Source organism: Sinocyclocheilus grahami, unplaced genomic scaffold (genome assembly GCF_001515645.1).
Source record: "Sinocyclocheilus grahami isolate Dianchi unplaced genomic scaffold, SAMN03320097.WGS_v1.1 scaffold733.1, whole genome shotgun sequence".
Classification (NCBI taxonomy): domain Eukaryota; kingdom Metazoa; phylum Chordata; class Actinopteri; order Cypriniformes; family Cyprinidae; genus Sinocyclocheilus; species Sinocyclocheilus grahami.
In genome coordinates, this window is record NW_015505912.1 from 558,170 (window position 1) to 573,385 (window position 15,216).

The window sequence follows — 15,216 nt, forward strand, 5'->3', positions numbered from 1 at the left end:
GCAATAAAACTGCCTTTTTTGTCCTAATGTGAGTCATAGTTGTTCACTCTGTGTTATGCATTTATTGAACTGAAAGCGCACTTCTGGCCTTCTCTGAAAAAAATGTGAGTATTAGCTAGGTTGTTCTTGGTGGTTGCCAGGGCATTGCTATGCTGTTGCTATGATGTTCTGAGTTTTTGTGTGTTGCTGTGTGGTTGCTAGGGTGTTCTTGGTGGTTGCTTGGTGGGACCAAGTCAAAAAGGCCTATGATATAAAATCTCACATAACTGCATAATGGCCTGTAGTCTCATATGGACGGAACACATTATTCAAGCCTACTCCAGATGTCAATGTGGAATTCATTACAAATGGACTTAAATTTAGGGTCACCATGACCCAGGGGTCAAACAAAGAACAAGTGTCAATTATGGGTCAAAGGTCAACAATTTTTTTCACTTTGGACTGCTGCAGTAAAAAAAACTTAACAGAAGTGTCTAAATGCAAAATGGGGACTGCTAGTTCAAAATATGCTTGCCAAAAAGATGTGACCTTTGATTGATTTCACAGCATGCAGCAGAGTGAAGCTGAAGAATGACTTTTGATCTTCAATATGACTATATTCTAAAAGATAGGTTTACAAAAGGCAAAGGGCAAATGAAAAGCCCTTCCTGTTGGATGAAGATGGGGTCAATGAAAGCATGTTTTCCTCAAGTGAAACTCAAAATGAAATACGCCAAAAAGCATTCTTGGATCACTTTATATCACTCTATGTCAAAGTCTCAAAAACATTCTTTGAAGGCTCTAAAATGTCTCATTTCTATTCCTAAAACTCTCTGCAACCCCAAATACCACAGATAGCAAAATATCATTTATTTTAAAGAAAGATAATACAAGTGCACTTTTCAAACAAACAATTGACAAATGTGTGTCAGTACACTGACCACAAAACAGCTCTTCTGCTAAAAGAACATAAGACAATAATTAATGTACATTTTCAGAAGGTGTTATCTCACACAATCTCCACCCTATGCAAACCACCACTGATGGAAAGTTATCTCCAACAACAATACATGCTGAAGACACCCACCCGGGACTGTACTGGCCAGTGCGCATGCGCAGTCCTAACCGCACGTCTCAGAAAGCTGATTGTTTCTATAGCAACCAGGACTTCTAACAGCAGCTGCAGTGAGGCACTGACTTTACCGATTTGTGATTGGCTCTTTTACTCAGAAGGTGGGGCTTCGTTCGATAGAGCGGCCATGTTGAGTGTTGCATTTTTCTCCATTCAAAACTATACGAGTGACACGTCTTGGGTATTCTATAGTCTTTGATCTGATGCACACTTCAGAATCTCGCTGGAAGTAGTAAATTACTTTTTGCCAACTGCTTGAATTCTTTGAATTCTGAAATGCTACTTTTTTAAATACTTTTTTACCTACTACATAGAAGGGAAGTATGCAATTTTGGATGCAGCCCTCTTCTCCTCTCTGTTGACATATGTATCTGTGTGAGGGCTGAACAATAATTCCTCCCCAACAACCTGTCACTCACAGTAGCAATTAGAAAACAACAACACTCCAACGATCTAATTTACTGCCAATGGGCAAAATCAAGTCCTGCCCACAGCCAATTCATTCTTACGTACATCACATTAGAGAAAAGACAATTGCTGTTTCATGTTGACTTTAATGGCTTAGTTCACCCCAAAAAATAAAATTATATCACAGTTTACTTACATCACATCATTGCAAACCTGTTTGATTTTCTTTTCTCTATGGAACATATTTTGAGAAATGTCACAGTAGGATTTTTTTTCTCCATATAATGGAAATCAATGGTAACTGAAATAGTTTGGTTACCAGCATTCTTCACAATACCTTCTTTTGTGTTCTGCAAAAGAAAGAAATGCATAGAGGTTTGTAATGACATGAAGGAGAGTAAATTATGTCAGAATTGTCATTTTTTTGGGTGAACCAACTAAGTTTGTTGTTCTATTGCTAATGCTATTTTTGGTGTTCAATAATAATTCCCATTTCTTCCATTTTCATTTCAGAAAAAGAATACACTTCCTCTATGTTAGGCCTGTGTGGTTCTCTGTCCTCTTTACCCAGCTGTAAGTCCCTGCCAAGCCTGAGGTCGAAGGCTCTAAAATGTCTCATTTCTATTCCTAAAACTCTCTGCAACCCCAAATACCACAGATAGCAAAATATCATTTATTTTAAAGAAAGATAATACAAGTGCACTTTTCAAACAAACAATTGACAAATGTGTGTCAGTACACTGACCACAAAACAGCTCTTCTGCTAAAAGAACATAAGACAATAATTAATGTACATTTTCAGAAGGTGTTATCTCACACAATCTCCACCCTATGCAAACCACCACTGATGGAAAGTTATCTCCAACAACAATACATGCTGAAGACACCCACCCGGGACTGTTACACCCTTGGAAGAAATATCACATATATATAGATATGAAATATGTCAAATATGTTGCTTTTCCTAGTTAAGTATGAATTAGCTCCCACTTTTTTTATATTAACGTATGGGATTCTTAGTATGTACAACAGACTGCACACTATTAAGTTGGCCAAGTATTAGCATACTTAAGTATTAGAATAGTTAGAATTTATTTTGTGTGTGTGTGTGTGTGTGTGAGTGAAAGAGAGAGAGAGAGAGAGTGTGTGTGTGTGTGTTTGTGTGTGGTTAAACTGAGATGAACTTCTGTGTCTCTGAGGAACACAATAGCTCTCGCCTTCCAGAAAACCCAGCTCCTCACTGACTACAGCTTCAACACCAAAGCCATTATTAAAGAAATTGACAAAAATCTAAAAGACACTCATGATGAATCTCTAAAAATACACTTTGACCTCCAAAATAAACTCCAATGCTACTCAACCCTAAACAGAACCACTAAATTTGCCAATTATTTATTGATTAAACCATTTAAAGAAAGACAAATCCTCTCCAAATACAGATTAAGTAACCATGATTTAGAAATGGAGCGAGGAAGACATAGACAAACATGGACAGAGCAAGAGCAGAGGATCTGTAGACACTGTGATCTACAGCAAATAGAGAACGAGAAACACTTTCTGCTGATCTGTCCTAAATATCACAATGTGAGGGGAACATTTCTCCCCAGATTTGAAGCCCTGATACCATCATTTTCACTTCTAAATGTATCCGCCCACTTCCTAAATGAATGAAAGATCCGACACAGAGCGTTTTGAGAGGCAGAAACCAGCGTTACTCGGTGTTGAGCAGCAAATAACTCTCTTAATTTTATAATCGTATAGTTGAATACGATTAATTAAGTATATCTTCTAGTTATCGGTCTAGTTAAGAAACTAGATGAGAAACATTTAGAATGGACAGATAGCTGGAAATAGACAGTTAAAGAAGGACACAGTCTACTAGTGACGCCAGAGTTTGTGAAGAGATGAAGATGTCCAGGAACAGATCAGGTCTCCAGCCTCTCAAAGCTACTGTTCCCTTCACGCTGCACAAAGCAGCTGGAGCTGCCGTCACAAATATCACTCCAGGTGAAGTATTTAATACATATCAGTAACTATCACACATGATCTGAACCACTGAATGTCTTTCTTGAAGATTAACAGGAAGTACATGTGAATCATTGAGTTTGCAACTGCATTAATACTTGTTTCTTTGTGTGAGTTTTGGTTCAATATACTTACCTGTTGATCAAAAATAGCCTTAAACCTATACACTTTTTTTTTTGTTGTAACTTTCAGGAGGGTGTACTCATTTTTGCAACACAAAATTGTATTACTTTGATAAGAAAATCTTATTTTGCTGAATAATTTTGGCATTCTTCTTTGGTAATTGATCAAGCAGGCTTGTTGGAATATTATATCTCCAAAGAACCCTAACATGTCTTCTAAGTAAAGTGTAATTGCTGAATTTGTTAAGTTTTACAGGGGGTGTACTCATTTATGCTGTGCACTGTACATTAAATATTTCATTAACCTTAGAATATATGTACATTTAAGGGAATTTAATCTTTCCACCCTGCAGCTTTCTTCTGGAATTTACTGGTGCATAGCAAGCAACACATCTTCATCATCGCCTTCATCATCATTCTAATATTAAGTATAAACATTGGCTGTATGTTGACTTTAAACATTTAATTTATACTTATAAGATTAATGGATTCATTAACGTATTATACTGTATGTCCGATATACAGTGGGGACTACATTAAACATCTGGGATTCTAAAGCTGGAAATAAAGACGCTGTCTATGGCGTCTTATTTAAATATGAAAACATACACAATAATTTATATAACCAGAAAAGTTTTTGACATATGGAGAAGAATGAATAAGAATATTTAAGATATTTTACTAATCAAATAATACAATTTGTGGCACTGATCATGTGAACTTCCAGATTTTCTTGCATCCATTGAAGCACAAGATGCTCTTTGAAACATCTCAGGTCATGCTAGAGAACTGGTTTTGTTCATATCAGCTCCAGTGTTACCGGACGGACAATCCAAATACTAAGACATTATGGAAATCATGCTAATCTTTACAGCTCAAATTGTTATTTTAATGATAATATAATTTATAATAAATAATTAATAGAAGCATTTTTATGATCTAAACCAATGAATAGTAAATATAACACAAAAGATAATATAGGATGAAAGCATTTCCCCCCCATTGAAGTACATGAAGAAATGAGCACTTGTTTTCTGTCCATGCAATTTGCTGTGATAATTTTGATTTCAGGTGTTTTTAAGCTTTCTTGTTTCCTCAGGTGATAGAACTCAAGCAGAGTGGCGTTTGCAGACTCCGATTCGGCACACAGTATCTTTGGATGCGATTGTAGGGTCGTACCTGCAAGGCCAGTGGCCCAAAGAGGGCGACGGACACGACAGGGAAGACAAATCCACACAGGTGAAGGGATTCCATCTTCTGACTAAATCATGTGGGCCTGAATCAAATTATAATCTTAAAATAAATTCTAGTCCCATATTACTGTTCAGCCATTAGTTGAGTTGAGCTGACTCACCCACAGTGTTGGGGGGGGTAACGTGAGTTATGCAATCAGATAACATTTCCCAAGTAACTAGTAAAGCAACGCATTGTTTTTAAATTTACAAAGAAATATCTGAGTTACTTTTTCAAATAATTAATGCAAGTTACTTTGTTTTCCCATTTATTTACTGTAATACTGACACCTTTCCTGTCCCCGTGTTGAGAGAAATTGGAAGTGAGGTGGAGAGACGTTTACTTTAGCCGGAGGCTTATTAATTTTCTCTTTTGGTGTTTACAGTTGCCAAAAATATATATATTTTTATTTTTTTTATTAAAAACAAATAAGCAAGCCCAGCCCGTGTGACAAAAAGTAACATAGGCTAATGCATTACTTTCCATAAAGAGTAACTAGGTAATGCAATTAGTTTTTTTTTTTTTTTATGGAGTAATGCAATATTGTAATGCATTATTTTAAAAGTAAAGTTCCCTGACACTGCTCACTCAGGACAGATGTTAATACCAGTGTAACCGGGGCCATGCAGTACCATGGTATATACCAAAAGTCTGTGTTACCCTCTGACATTATAATTTGCTCAAACTAGGTTACATCACAGTACAATCACTATGAACTTTATCCCTCAGCTCAGCTGTGAAGGGAAATGGGTGTATCAGCTTTTCTCATTTTTTAAATATCATCTGTTTTCTGTTCCTCATTATCTAAGCCAAAATTTGACTCTTCCTTTTGTATCATCGACTTAAGACCACTTACATTGTCAGGGGGTATCTCCTCATCCCCCACCACTACTTCTAGTAGTCAATGAACAATAAACTGGGTTAAGGGAATGTATTTTGACACGCAAAAATCTTACAAATTTCACCAAAAGTGCAAAGAGCATTTGGTGCTTTTTACACTAAGTGAAAGTAGCAGTATTTTCTTGCACTACGTAAGTGTAAATAGTGGCAGATGCTATTTGCACCTCAGTGTATTGTAGTACATTATAAAACAGCATATATAATAATAGCAACAACATATTCAGTGTATATTTATTTAAATCAGAAGTGGATACTGCTTTATGGAGACATTACTTGTCCCTCTCCCCAAAGCACACTGTTACACCTAACCTTAACCAAATTAAACCCGCTGATCAGTAAAGGTGTCTTTAGTCTGTAAAAGGAGTCATGGTTTCGAGTGCATAATATCGATAACAATATGAGCTGCACAGTCGACGTACTAGTCTGTACAGTCTGTATCAAAGAGAGGACAACATATCCCATTTTAATTATAGTATTATCAAGAGCATTTGGTGCTTTTTACACTAAGTGAAAGTAGCAGTATTTTCTTGCACTACGTAAGTGTAAATAGTGGCAGATGCTATTTGCACCTCAGTGTATTGTAGTACATTATAAAACAGCATATATAATAATAGCAACAACATATTCAGTGTATATTTATTTAAATCAGTAGTGGATACTGCTTTATGGAGACATTACTTGTCCCTCTCCCCAAAGCACACTGTTACACCTAACCTTAACCAAATTAAACCCGCTGATCAGTAAAGGTGTCTTTAGTCTGTAAAAGGAGTCATGGTTTCGAGTGCATAATATCGATAACAATATGAGCTGCACAGTCGACGTACTAGTCTGTACAGTCTGTATCAAAGAGAGGACAACATATCCCATTTTAATTATAGTATTATTGTCCTATTAAATACTCTATTTCCACTCTTTTTTTTATTATTAAAAAAAGCGAAATTCAGTATACACCATATTAATAAAACGTACTGTGTATGTAAAGATGAACCCATAAACGCAATGTGCTAAGTTTCACGTTAAGCATTTAAGCTAAACCATTTTAAATAAAGCACTTAAAGCGTAATTTAGCACGTTGTGTTGATATTCTGGGCTCATCTGCTTGCCTGTATATACTGTAGTATGCATCGTCCATAAAGTGTATTAATTTGATCTTTATTATCACTGTCTTGGTACATAAGGGCATGTTAAGTGTTTTTCACAATGTCTAGACAGTTTTATTAACCTTTGGCAAACTTACATTTAAGGAGGGATCCCAGCCATATCCAAGGATCATATCGTACTTGGGGGTGGATTATTTTGACATTAAATTTTTCAACCTTTCTCTTGCATGGAAATCTATGTCATTGCATGTCATGTATCAGTATGTCGCAACATATTATCGCAAAATTAGAATCCAATTCTGTTTGTATTATAGTTTAGGGAAGCACATTCTTGGCTGCACCAAAAGCTTCTAGATGCTCATAAAATTCAAACGAGTTCAGTGGTCTGCGGGTGAAGCCTTCAAATGCACTAAAGTGCCATATTCTGACACATGTACAAAAATGTTAGAGGAAGTGAGGAGGATTGCAAAAAGTAACAGGAAGAGTGGTTGTATCAAAAACGGTTCTGCTTTGAACACATGCTGGCCAGCTGCAAACAGATATCACACTTCTTAGGGTTATTACAGTTTCATTATCTCATTTCATTATGTATTATGGTTTTTAATTTCAGTTTAGTTTTAGATAGATATATGGTATTTTGTTATGGCTGTTGTTAGTTGGTTTTTATCCATTATAGCATACTGTTGCACCAAATTGTAGACCAGCAATCTGCAACATCACACACACACACACAGCACTTTATCAGATATACTGTAAAGTAAACTCACTTCAAAGTTTATTAGTCACATTAACAAGAATGCAGCATATTGCAGTACTCGCTTACAATGAAATGTGTTATAAATATCCCCCTGTGGCTACATTTACCAGTGTTTGTAATCCTTCATTCTCCACATTGGAGAACAACTAGTTGCAGATTAGCCACATTTTTCAAGGTTTATGGCATATAGACTTTGAAATATATATATATATATATATATGTATATATATATATATATATACCCTAAATGTCGTGCACAAAAAGCAAACTGTGGTGGGCTGTTTTATACTGTATGTTGATCAGTCTCTTCCTTCCTGTGTAATTTTAAATTTTTAAATATGTAAATTAATACCAGGCTTGGGAGATTGATTAAATCACACCATCCAGCATGAACTGAAAATATATGTATGTTTTGCTTTAATTTTTTTTTCATGCTAACTTTGACGTTTCCATCATTCGTAGGAGTTTGAATATGTATTATGTGCTTTTTAAGAGTGTTTAATTCAAATACATCATGGGGACGAAAATGTAGGAAACATATTCTCGCTGCAGCTAAGTAAACATAATAAAATGTATTAATGAAAATATTAGTGAAAAAGTTTAAAGTTGTTTATTGATAGAGCAGTTGTTCTCAACCACTAAGGGGCTCAGCAAAATTCCAGTATTTAAAAAAGGGATTAATATGCGATTTGTATTTCTTTTCATCACAACGAATAATGGTTAATTAATTGAATATCAACACTCCCAGTTTCTGTTGGAGTCAGCTGCAAACTCAGTTGGTTAAGGACTTGGACTTGACTTGGACCCAACAACACTATCTTTTAATAAAAAAATAAAATAAAAAAAAAGCGTAGACTAAAGGTATCAATAAAAGGCTTCTGTAATCAAACTAATACCAGTATGTGTTTTTCTCTCTTCTCAGTCCCCTGCTCTATTAATCCCACCTGCGTCATTGACTCGACTGTCGTCACGCTTGCGTCAAAGTGAAGAGAGACTAGATCTGGAGCTGGAGAAAGTCTTCACACATAATTCATCAGTTCACCACTGTGGAGTAGGTTTAGCACTGTTCACCATTTTAACTGATTGTGAAGACTGATTTCATGCAAATTTGCAAAACTGGAAACCTTCAAGTAATTGTAATATTGTGTGTATTTATTTATTTATTTTTTCATTTAGCTGTATGAGGTTCCTGATGGCCACAGGGCTCCTGTTCCACACCTGAGCTCCAGGAGTGGATTTCAGATTGGATCTTCCTGTGTAGCTTCCCTCTCTTCTTCTTCCTCATCCACATCTTGCTCTCCACATTGCCCTCTAGATCTCGACTCTGGTAGGTCTGTTTTTCTTCAGTGATGGAACGTCCGGTTCTTTTCCGCAAACCGGTTCTTTTGAACAGTTTGTTTCAATGAACCGGTTAAAAAAAAACGGTTCACCGGTTCTTTTACACCCTAATGTAATGATGTAATTTGTGATGACGTAATTATGTCAAGTCTATCGTCCCGGGCCGGGATGAAAATACACTCAACACATTCAAATATATAAAGTCAGTAATCATAACTTCAGTCAGTTAAAACATCATCATGATCTGATAAGATTCTTACAGTTAAGTTTGGCAAATAAAGCACCCAAATACAGGTAGTGATGTGCAAACGAGGATGTTTTACAAGTCTTGAAGATATAAAGTGAATAAATTAGTCTTCATCAGTGCAGAAACCATGATCCACTTACGATGCATAATCCATTATGTTATTAAATAAACTTACGTTTCACTAGATTGGCCCCCTCCAGGCAGTCGGTCATGTACTGTTTGGAAACTTTACAGTGAAGCACACATGCACAGTATCATCAGCTCATCTGTTCTTAAATCAGATGTGTCCAAAAGAAACCATTTCCAGTTCAGTGTACTGGTGATTTGAAAACCGTTGCAACCGATTCTATATTCGGGAATGAGATCGAGATTCGAGAACTGCGAATCAAAAGAAGCTGCTTGCTTCGCTCTCGCGGTTTGATTACATAATTTTTTGCTTTATATCACCTTTTCACCAATACCATGGATTATTTATGAAACAAATAAATGTGTAGTTTGATAGTTCCACAAACAATTAATTGTTAAAATAATTAACATGAAAACCCAACTAGACAACTTTTACTGTAATGCTTTTTAAACAACATTAAAATAGAAAAATAAATTTGTACAAATATTTCTGAACATTAGATGGTTTGATCTGTGTACAAATATTTATGTTCATGTTGCGCATGTAGTTTCTTGTATATACAGTATATATTTTGTATGCTATTATTCTGTTATTGTGTATTTGGAAAAGCACAATAAACTTTTTGTATTCCACAATTTGGTTTTTCTTTACAGTATTACAGCAAATGCTAAAATACTTTCAAGGACAAAAGTTAAGAGGAATATAGAGCAAACTATTATCTCTTGGTTAGGCTTATTAATCTGTCTAGACTCCCTGTTGCCAAGGGAGACTGGGTGTAACCTCAAAAGTCAAAGGGCATAAACTACCCCTTCCCCCACATAGCTGTACAGTGTGTTAAGTGTGTAAGTGCATTTTTTCAGCAATTGTTCTTTGTTAAAATTGTATTGTTTGAACACTCAACTGTTTATTTGTGAATGTGTCATCATTAACTATAATTACAGTACACTTGTTTCCTATTAAACATAGCATCTCAATTATTATGGTTTAACATCCCTGACCGAGATCATAAAAAAACCCTTTTGTCTATAACCTAAGAGAATCCTCAACTGAACACACAAAGTCCTTAAACACAGATACATTCATCTTTAAAAAAAATAAATACATAAATAAAATGAATAATACTTTAAAGATGTTTCCTTTGCTCCATCAGTTGTTTCAAAAATTGTAATGCAGCCGTGTATGATCGTTAGTACATGGCACGCTGCACACATGCTCAGTATATCAATATCAGCTGCTCTGGGTTGTGGCTAGAAAGCTAACAATAAATTAAATTTTCTACCTGTTAGATTGTGTTTTATTAACGTCTACACCTACCCCAATCCTAAACCTACCCCTTACAAGAATGCAAAAATAGTCATTGTTGTACAGTGTGAGAAAAACTACGCTATATTAATGTGCGCATGCCCAGTAGTTTTTGCTGTATCCCTTCTAGCCTTAAAGGTGGGCTAAGCGATTTCTGGTAGCCAATGTAGAAATTTGAAATCACCAAAACAAACACACCCCTACCCCAAAAGGGTCTTGCCCCTATTTTGATAGCTCCGCCCCACACATACATACGCAACCCAGGCAACGATTAGTTCTGTGAAACAAAGCAAAACCAATGTTACACCGTGTCTACACCGGACGCGAGTGGCGCGGAGCAACAAAATACTATGGAACTCCTTATCAGTGATGCTGTCTACACCATAGATATAACCTATATACATATCTATGGTCTACATACATGATTTTCAACGGTCGCTTTGTCGCGTCGAGTGTACTAGACAGACTTTAGCTGTTGCGGCGCAGACACAGTGTTACACACCTATCGAGAAGAAACAAAACAACCTCAGCGTCCGATCGCAGGTCTTCCGCTCCTTCAGTTCTCTCCAGCGCTGGAAAGCTGATCCGATATTTACATGGGTTCTTCATCTTGCCTTAAGCCTTCTTTTGTTCCACAAACGTTTTCCTCTTTTGTTTTTTATCCGCCATCTCTATCTATCTGTTACACACCTATCGAGAAGAAACAAAACAACCTCAGCGTCCGATCGCAGGTCTTCCGCTCCTTCAGTTCTCTCCAGCGCTGGAAAGCTGATCCGATATTTACACGGGTTCTTCATCTTGCCTTAAGCCTTCTTTTGTTCCGCAAACGTTTTCCTCTTTTGTTTTTTATCCGCCATCTCTATCTATCTATCTGTCGCTCGGCTCGGCTAATGTCCGTCCTGTGCACTGAACTCTTTCTCCTCCACATCATGAGTAGACACGCCCCTTACTGCTGATTGGCTACAAGTTTGTTTTACTAGTCGGCCCGAATCAGTTTTCGAAGGGTGCTTTCACACTAGCACTTTTGGTGCACACCCGGGTTCGATTGACGTCAGAGTTCGATTCGTTTGGATGATGTGAACGCTGTCTTCCAACCTCGGGTGCGCACCCGCGAACCGTACCCGAGTACGCTTAAAAAGGGTGGTCTGGGGTACGGTTCATGTGAACTCCGATACGGTTTGCTGCTGATGTGAACGCAGTCGTACCAAATCGCGAAAGTGAACCGCTAATAATGACGTATTATTTGATAAAATTGTGTGTTTCACTCACTTTCCTGTTGAGCGTGACTGACGCGCTGCAAACAGAGAGCTGTATATCTCATTTCTGTTCGCCTTCAGCGTTCTTTAGAGCATTTGCGGTACATTCGTAAGACAGATGTAAGTGCCGTTATGTACCGAAGCTTGGCAAACAAAATGAATGGTAAAAAAACGTAAATATATAAAAGTGCAGAGAGCAATGTTATGCATTTGCCGCCTTCTCCTGCACCGTTGTTACTTAGCAACGGGGTAAACAGCTGCTGGCTTGATGACCCAAATGAACCGCGGTTCAGACCCAAATAAAATAATATGAACGCAGTTCAGCGGGGACAGGGGGAGGGGGGAGCAATTGAGCTCTGGTTCGGACCAGGCAAGCGAACCAAGTGTGAAAGCACCCTAAAGTGTTTTTGAAAAATCGCTTATCCCACCTTTAATCGTGCTCGTTATCAGTTCTCTTTTCACTGCAGTTCAGTCAGTGTACTGTTGGATTAAATTAATAACTCCGGGATATTGGTTTATTTCAAGTCAGAGGGAGTGTCAGTCACATCAAAAAGTGAGTAACTTAAGTAATTTCTGGATTAGTGCTTACTGGAGACGCAAACGGTTTCAAACGATTCATTCCAATTTGTTGAACTGGTTCGACCGGTTCACTAAAAACAATCGGTTCAATAGAAAGATCTGTTCGCGAACCGGACATCACAATTATTTTTCAAACTCTTGCTGATACATCACCATCATGGTGTTATTCCTGTCAAAAACTCAACTATGTATTAGGGTTACCAGACATCCATTTTCTGGAGACAATTTGGTTTTCGGTGCCCTGTCCCCGGAAATATCCCTGTTTTTTTAGCACATTCAAAACACCCTGCAAAAAATCCTGACTAACATACCCTGCTGGTTACCAGGGTAATTGTGTAGTGATTATTTTCACCAACAGAGGGCTGCAGTCTACATTGATTAAATTAATGTAATATTGTTTTACTGTTTGTACAGTATGTACTATATATCCTGAACAGAGTGGGGTATTGTTTTGCATACAATTTTAAAACATTCACAAAAGTTCCGCTCAACATGCTTCATTTGGGTTACGGAAGTCGTCAGGATCCAATTCTGGATCTAATATATATGGCTGGATCTGAATTTTAGACATAGTTATATGACATAGCTCCTGTTTTATTTATGTCAAAGCTTCGCGTGCTCGTAACTCTAAAACTCCGCCCACGGCACGCCTCCAGGAGCTCGAATGTTTTCAGAGAGAAGTGTAAAGCTGTATCTGTCTTATATAAATTTGATAAAACTAAAGAATCTTCCGAGATATGAAGGATGCAATACTACTCTATAGGCAGAGGCGAACCAAGATGAAGTGGGGGCCCCAGGCAAAATTAATAGATGAGGCCCTTCTAAAAGATTTTGTTAATATATCTACGTTACCTAGATATATATTTATACAACATACAAAAAGTAGTTAAAACACATATAATAGAACATAAATTGTGAACAGGCTGAACTCAAAATAAAACCCAATTAAAGTGTCTCTGTCTATAACATAACATGACAACAAGAAGAATGCGCACGCGGACAGGAAGTACAACAAATTATTATTTTGTGCGCACGATTTACCTAGAACGAGGGCACGAATTATTATATCAAGCGCATGATTTACTTAAATCGAGGGAATGAATGAATGAATAAATCGTGCGCAGGATCTAGTAAATCGAGGTAACGAATTAATAAATTGTGCCCACGATTAATTTTTTCTTGCATGTCATGTACAGGGCTCCATACTACACAATATGCTGCTGCTAAGTGCAACCATAGCTAACCTGTTTCCCAGTAGCCATATTAGTAATTGGACTATTACCAGTAATTCATCTTGCAAATAATTAAACGAAAATAAGCTGGAATTAACAACAAAAACATTTGTCTGTCATACAATTATCCTTAAGTCAATCTTATCTCCATCATTTACTGCTGTCATGTTTCCTCTTTTCCTCCTCTTCTTGCTTTTTTCTGCTTCTGGCTGCCAGATGGATAAGTCCTCTTCATGTTTAAATGAGCAAATGCACGAGTAAGCGCTGTGCCAGTTTGAAAACGGAGGCCGACGCATCACGAGGAAAAAACAAGCACATCCAGCGTAACGCAAGAGGAGGCCCCTTAGGGGGGATGCAGATATATTGCTCCATGTTATATTAATAATGACATTTCCGATTGTTCAAATGGTCAGCTGTCGGGGGCCCCCTCAAAATGCGGGGCCCCAGGCAATTGCCTGCCTTGCCTGCCCTACTGCTACACCTCTGTCTATAGGTACTCAAGATTAAAGGGGTCATATGATGCGATTTCAATTTTTCCTTTCTCTTTGGAGTGTTACAAGCTCTTGGTGCATAAAGAAGATCTGTAAAGTTGTAAAGACTAAAGTCTCAAATCCAAAGAGATATTCTTTATAAAAGTTAAGAGTCAGCCACGCCTACGTAAAAATGCCTCGTTCTAACACGCCCCCACATGTCTACGTCACGATGTGGGAAGATTTGCATAACGTTGCCCAAATGTTCACGCAAAGAAAGAAGTCGTAACTTTTATTCTCGCTGTAGTATTGTTGTTGTTGCCGCCGCAAGCATGTCGTGAAGGCGCTGTGTGTTTAGTTGTGAAAGCGAAACTACTTTGTTTGGCCTTCCAAAAGAGGATGATATCTGCTTCGTCATGCCTGGAGCTGATCCGTGCTGGTCGCTGAGGAAGTACTACAACTTTGCGCTGTGGATCGCCGGATCGGCTTTCACCGTGGACAAAGCAGAGTCCAGCCCGGGGTCGTCACATGTGGTTGCCGCCAGGGCCATATTAACCATTGGGCTAGGTGGGGCTGAAGCCCCGGGGCCCGAGCAAGGATGGGGCCCGTGATTGGCTGTGGGGTAAATTGACTGGCACGCCGATCGCAAAAGTCACCACGCCCCCCACTTATTAGCACTGTTATTTATTTATTGCTTTTCCATAAATTCCATGCATTACATTTGAGATTGAAGCTTAAAGTCTGAATTTGGTTTACCAATCTAAAAATGGATTATGTATAATTATGTATAAAAAACAAGAGTATGTCGATATAACGAGAAAATTAAGTCGTTATAACGAGAAAACAACTCTCGTTATGTCGATATAACGAGAAAATTAAGTCGTTATAACGAGAAAACAACTCTCGTTATGTCGATATAACGAGAAAATTAAGTCGTTATAACGAGAAAACAACTCTCGTTATGTCGATATAACGAGAAAATTAAGTCGTTATAACGAGAAAACAACTC

At 37.6% G+C, this 15,216-nt stretch overlaps 1 protein-coding gene across 1 annotated transcript in view; it reads left to right on the forward strand.

Moving 5' to 3' along the window:
• The first annotated feature begins 3,254 nt into the window (after positions 1-3,254).
• The window catches only part of fam117ab (family with sequence similarity 117 member Ab), a 14,096-nt gene continuing 2,134 nt past the window's right edge, over positions 3,255-15,216 (forward strand). The window contains exons 1-4 of the mRNA XM_016244750.1: positions 3,255-3,526; positions 4,766-4,936; positions 8,556-8,707; positions 8,833-8,983. Coding sequence (XP_016100236.1) covers positions 3,424-3,526; positions 4,766-4,936; positions 8,556-8,707; positions 8,833-8,983 — 577 coding nt within the window. The 5' untranslated portion in view covers positions 3,255-3,423. The remainder of the gene's footprint in view (positions 3,527-4,765; positions 4,937-8,555; positions 8,708-8,832; positions 8,984-15,216) is intronic.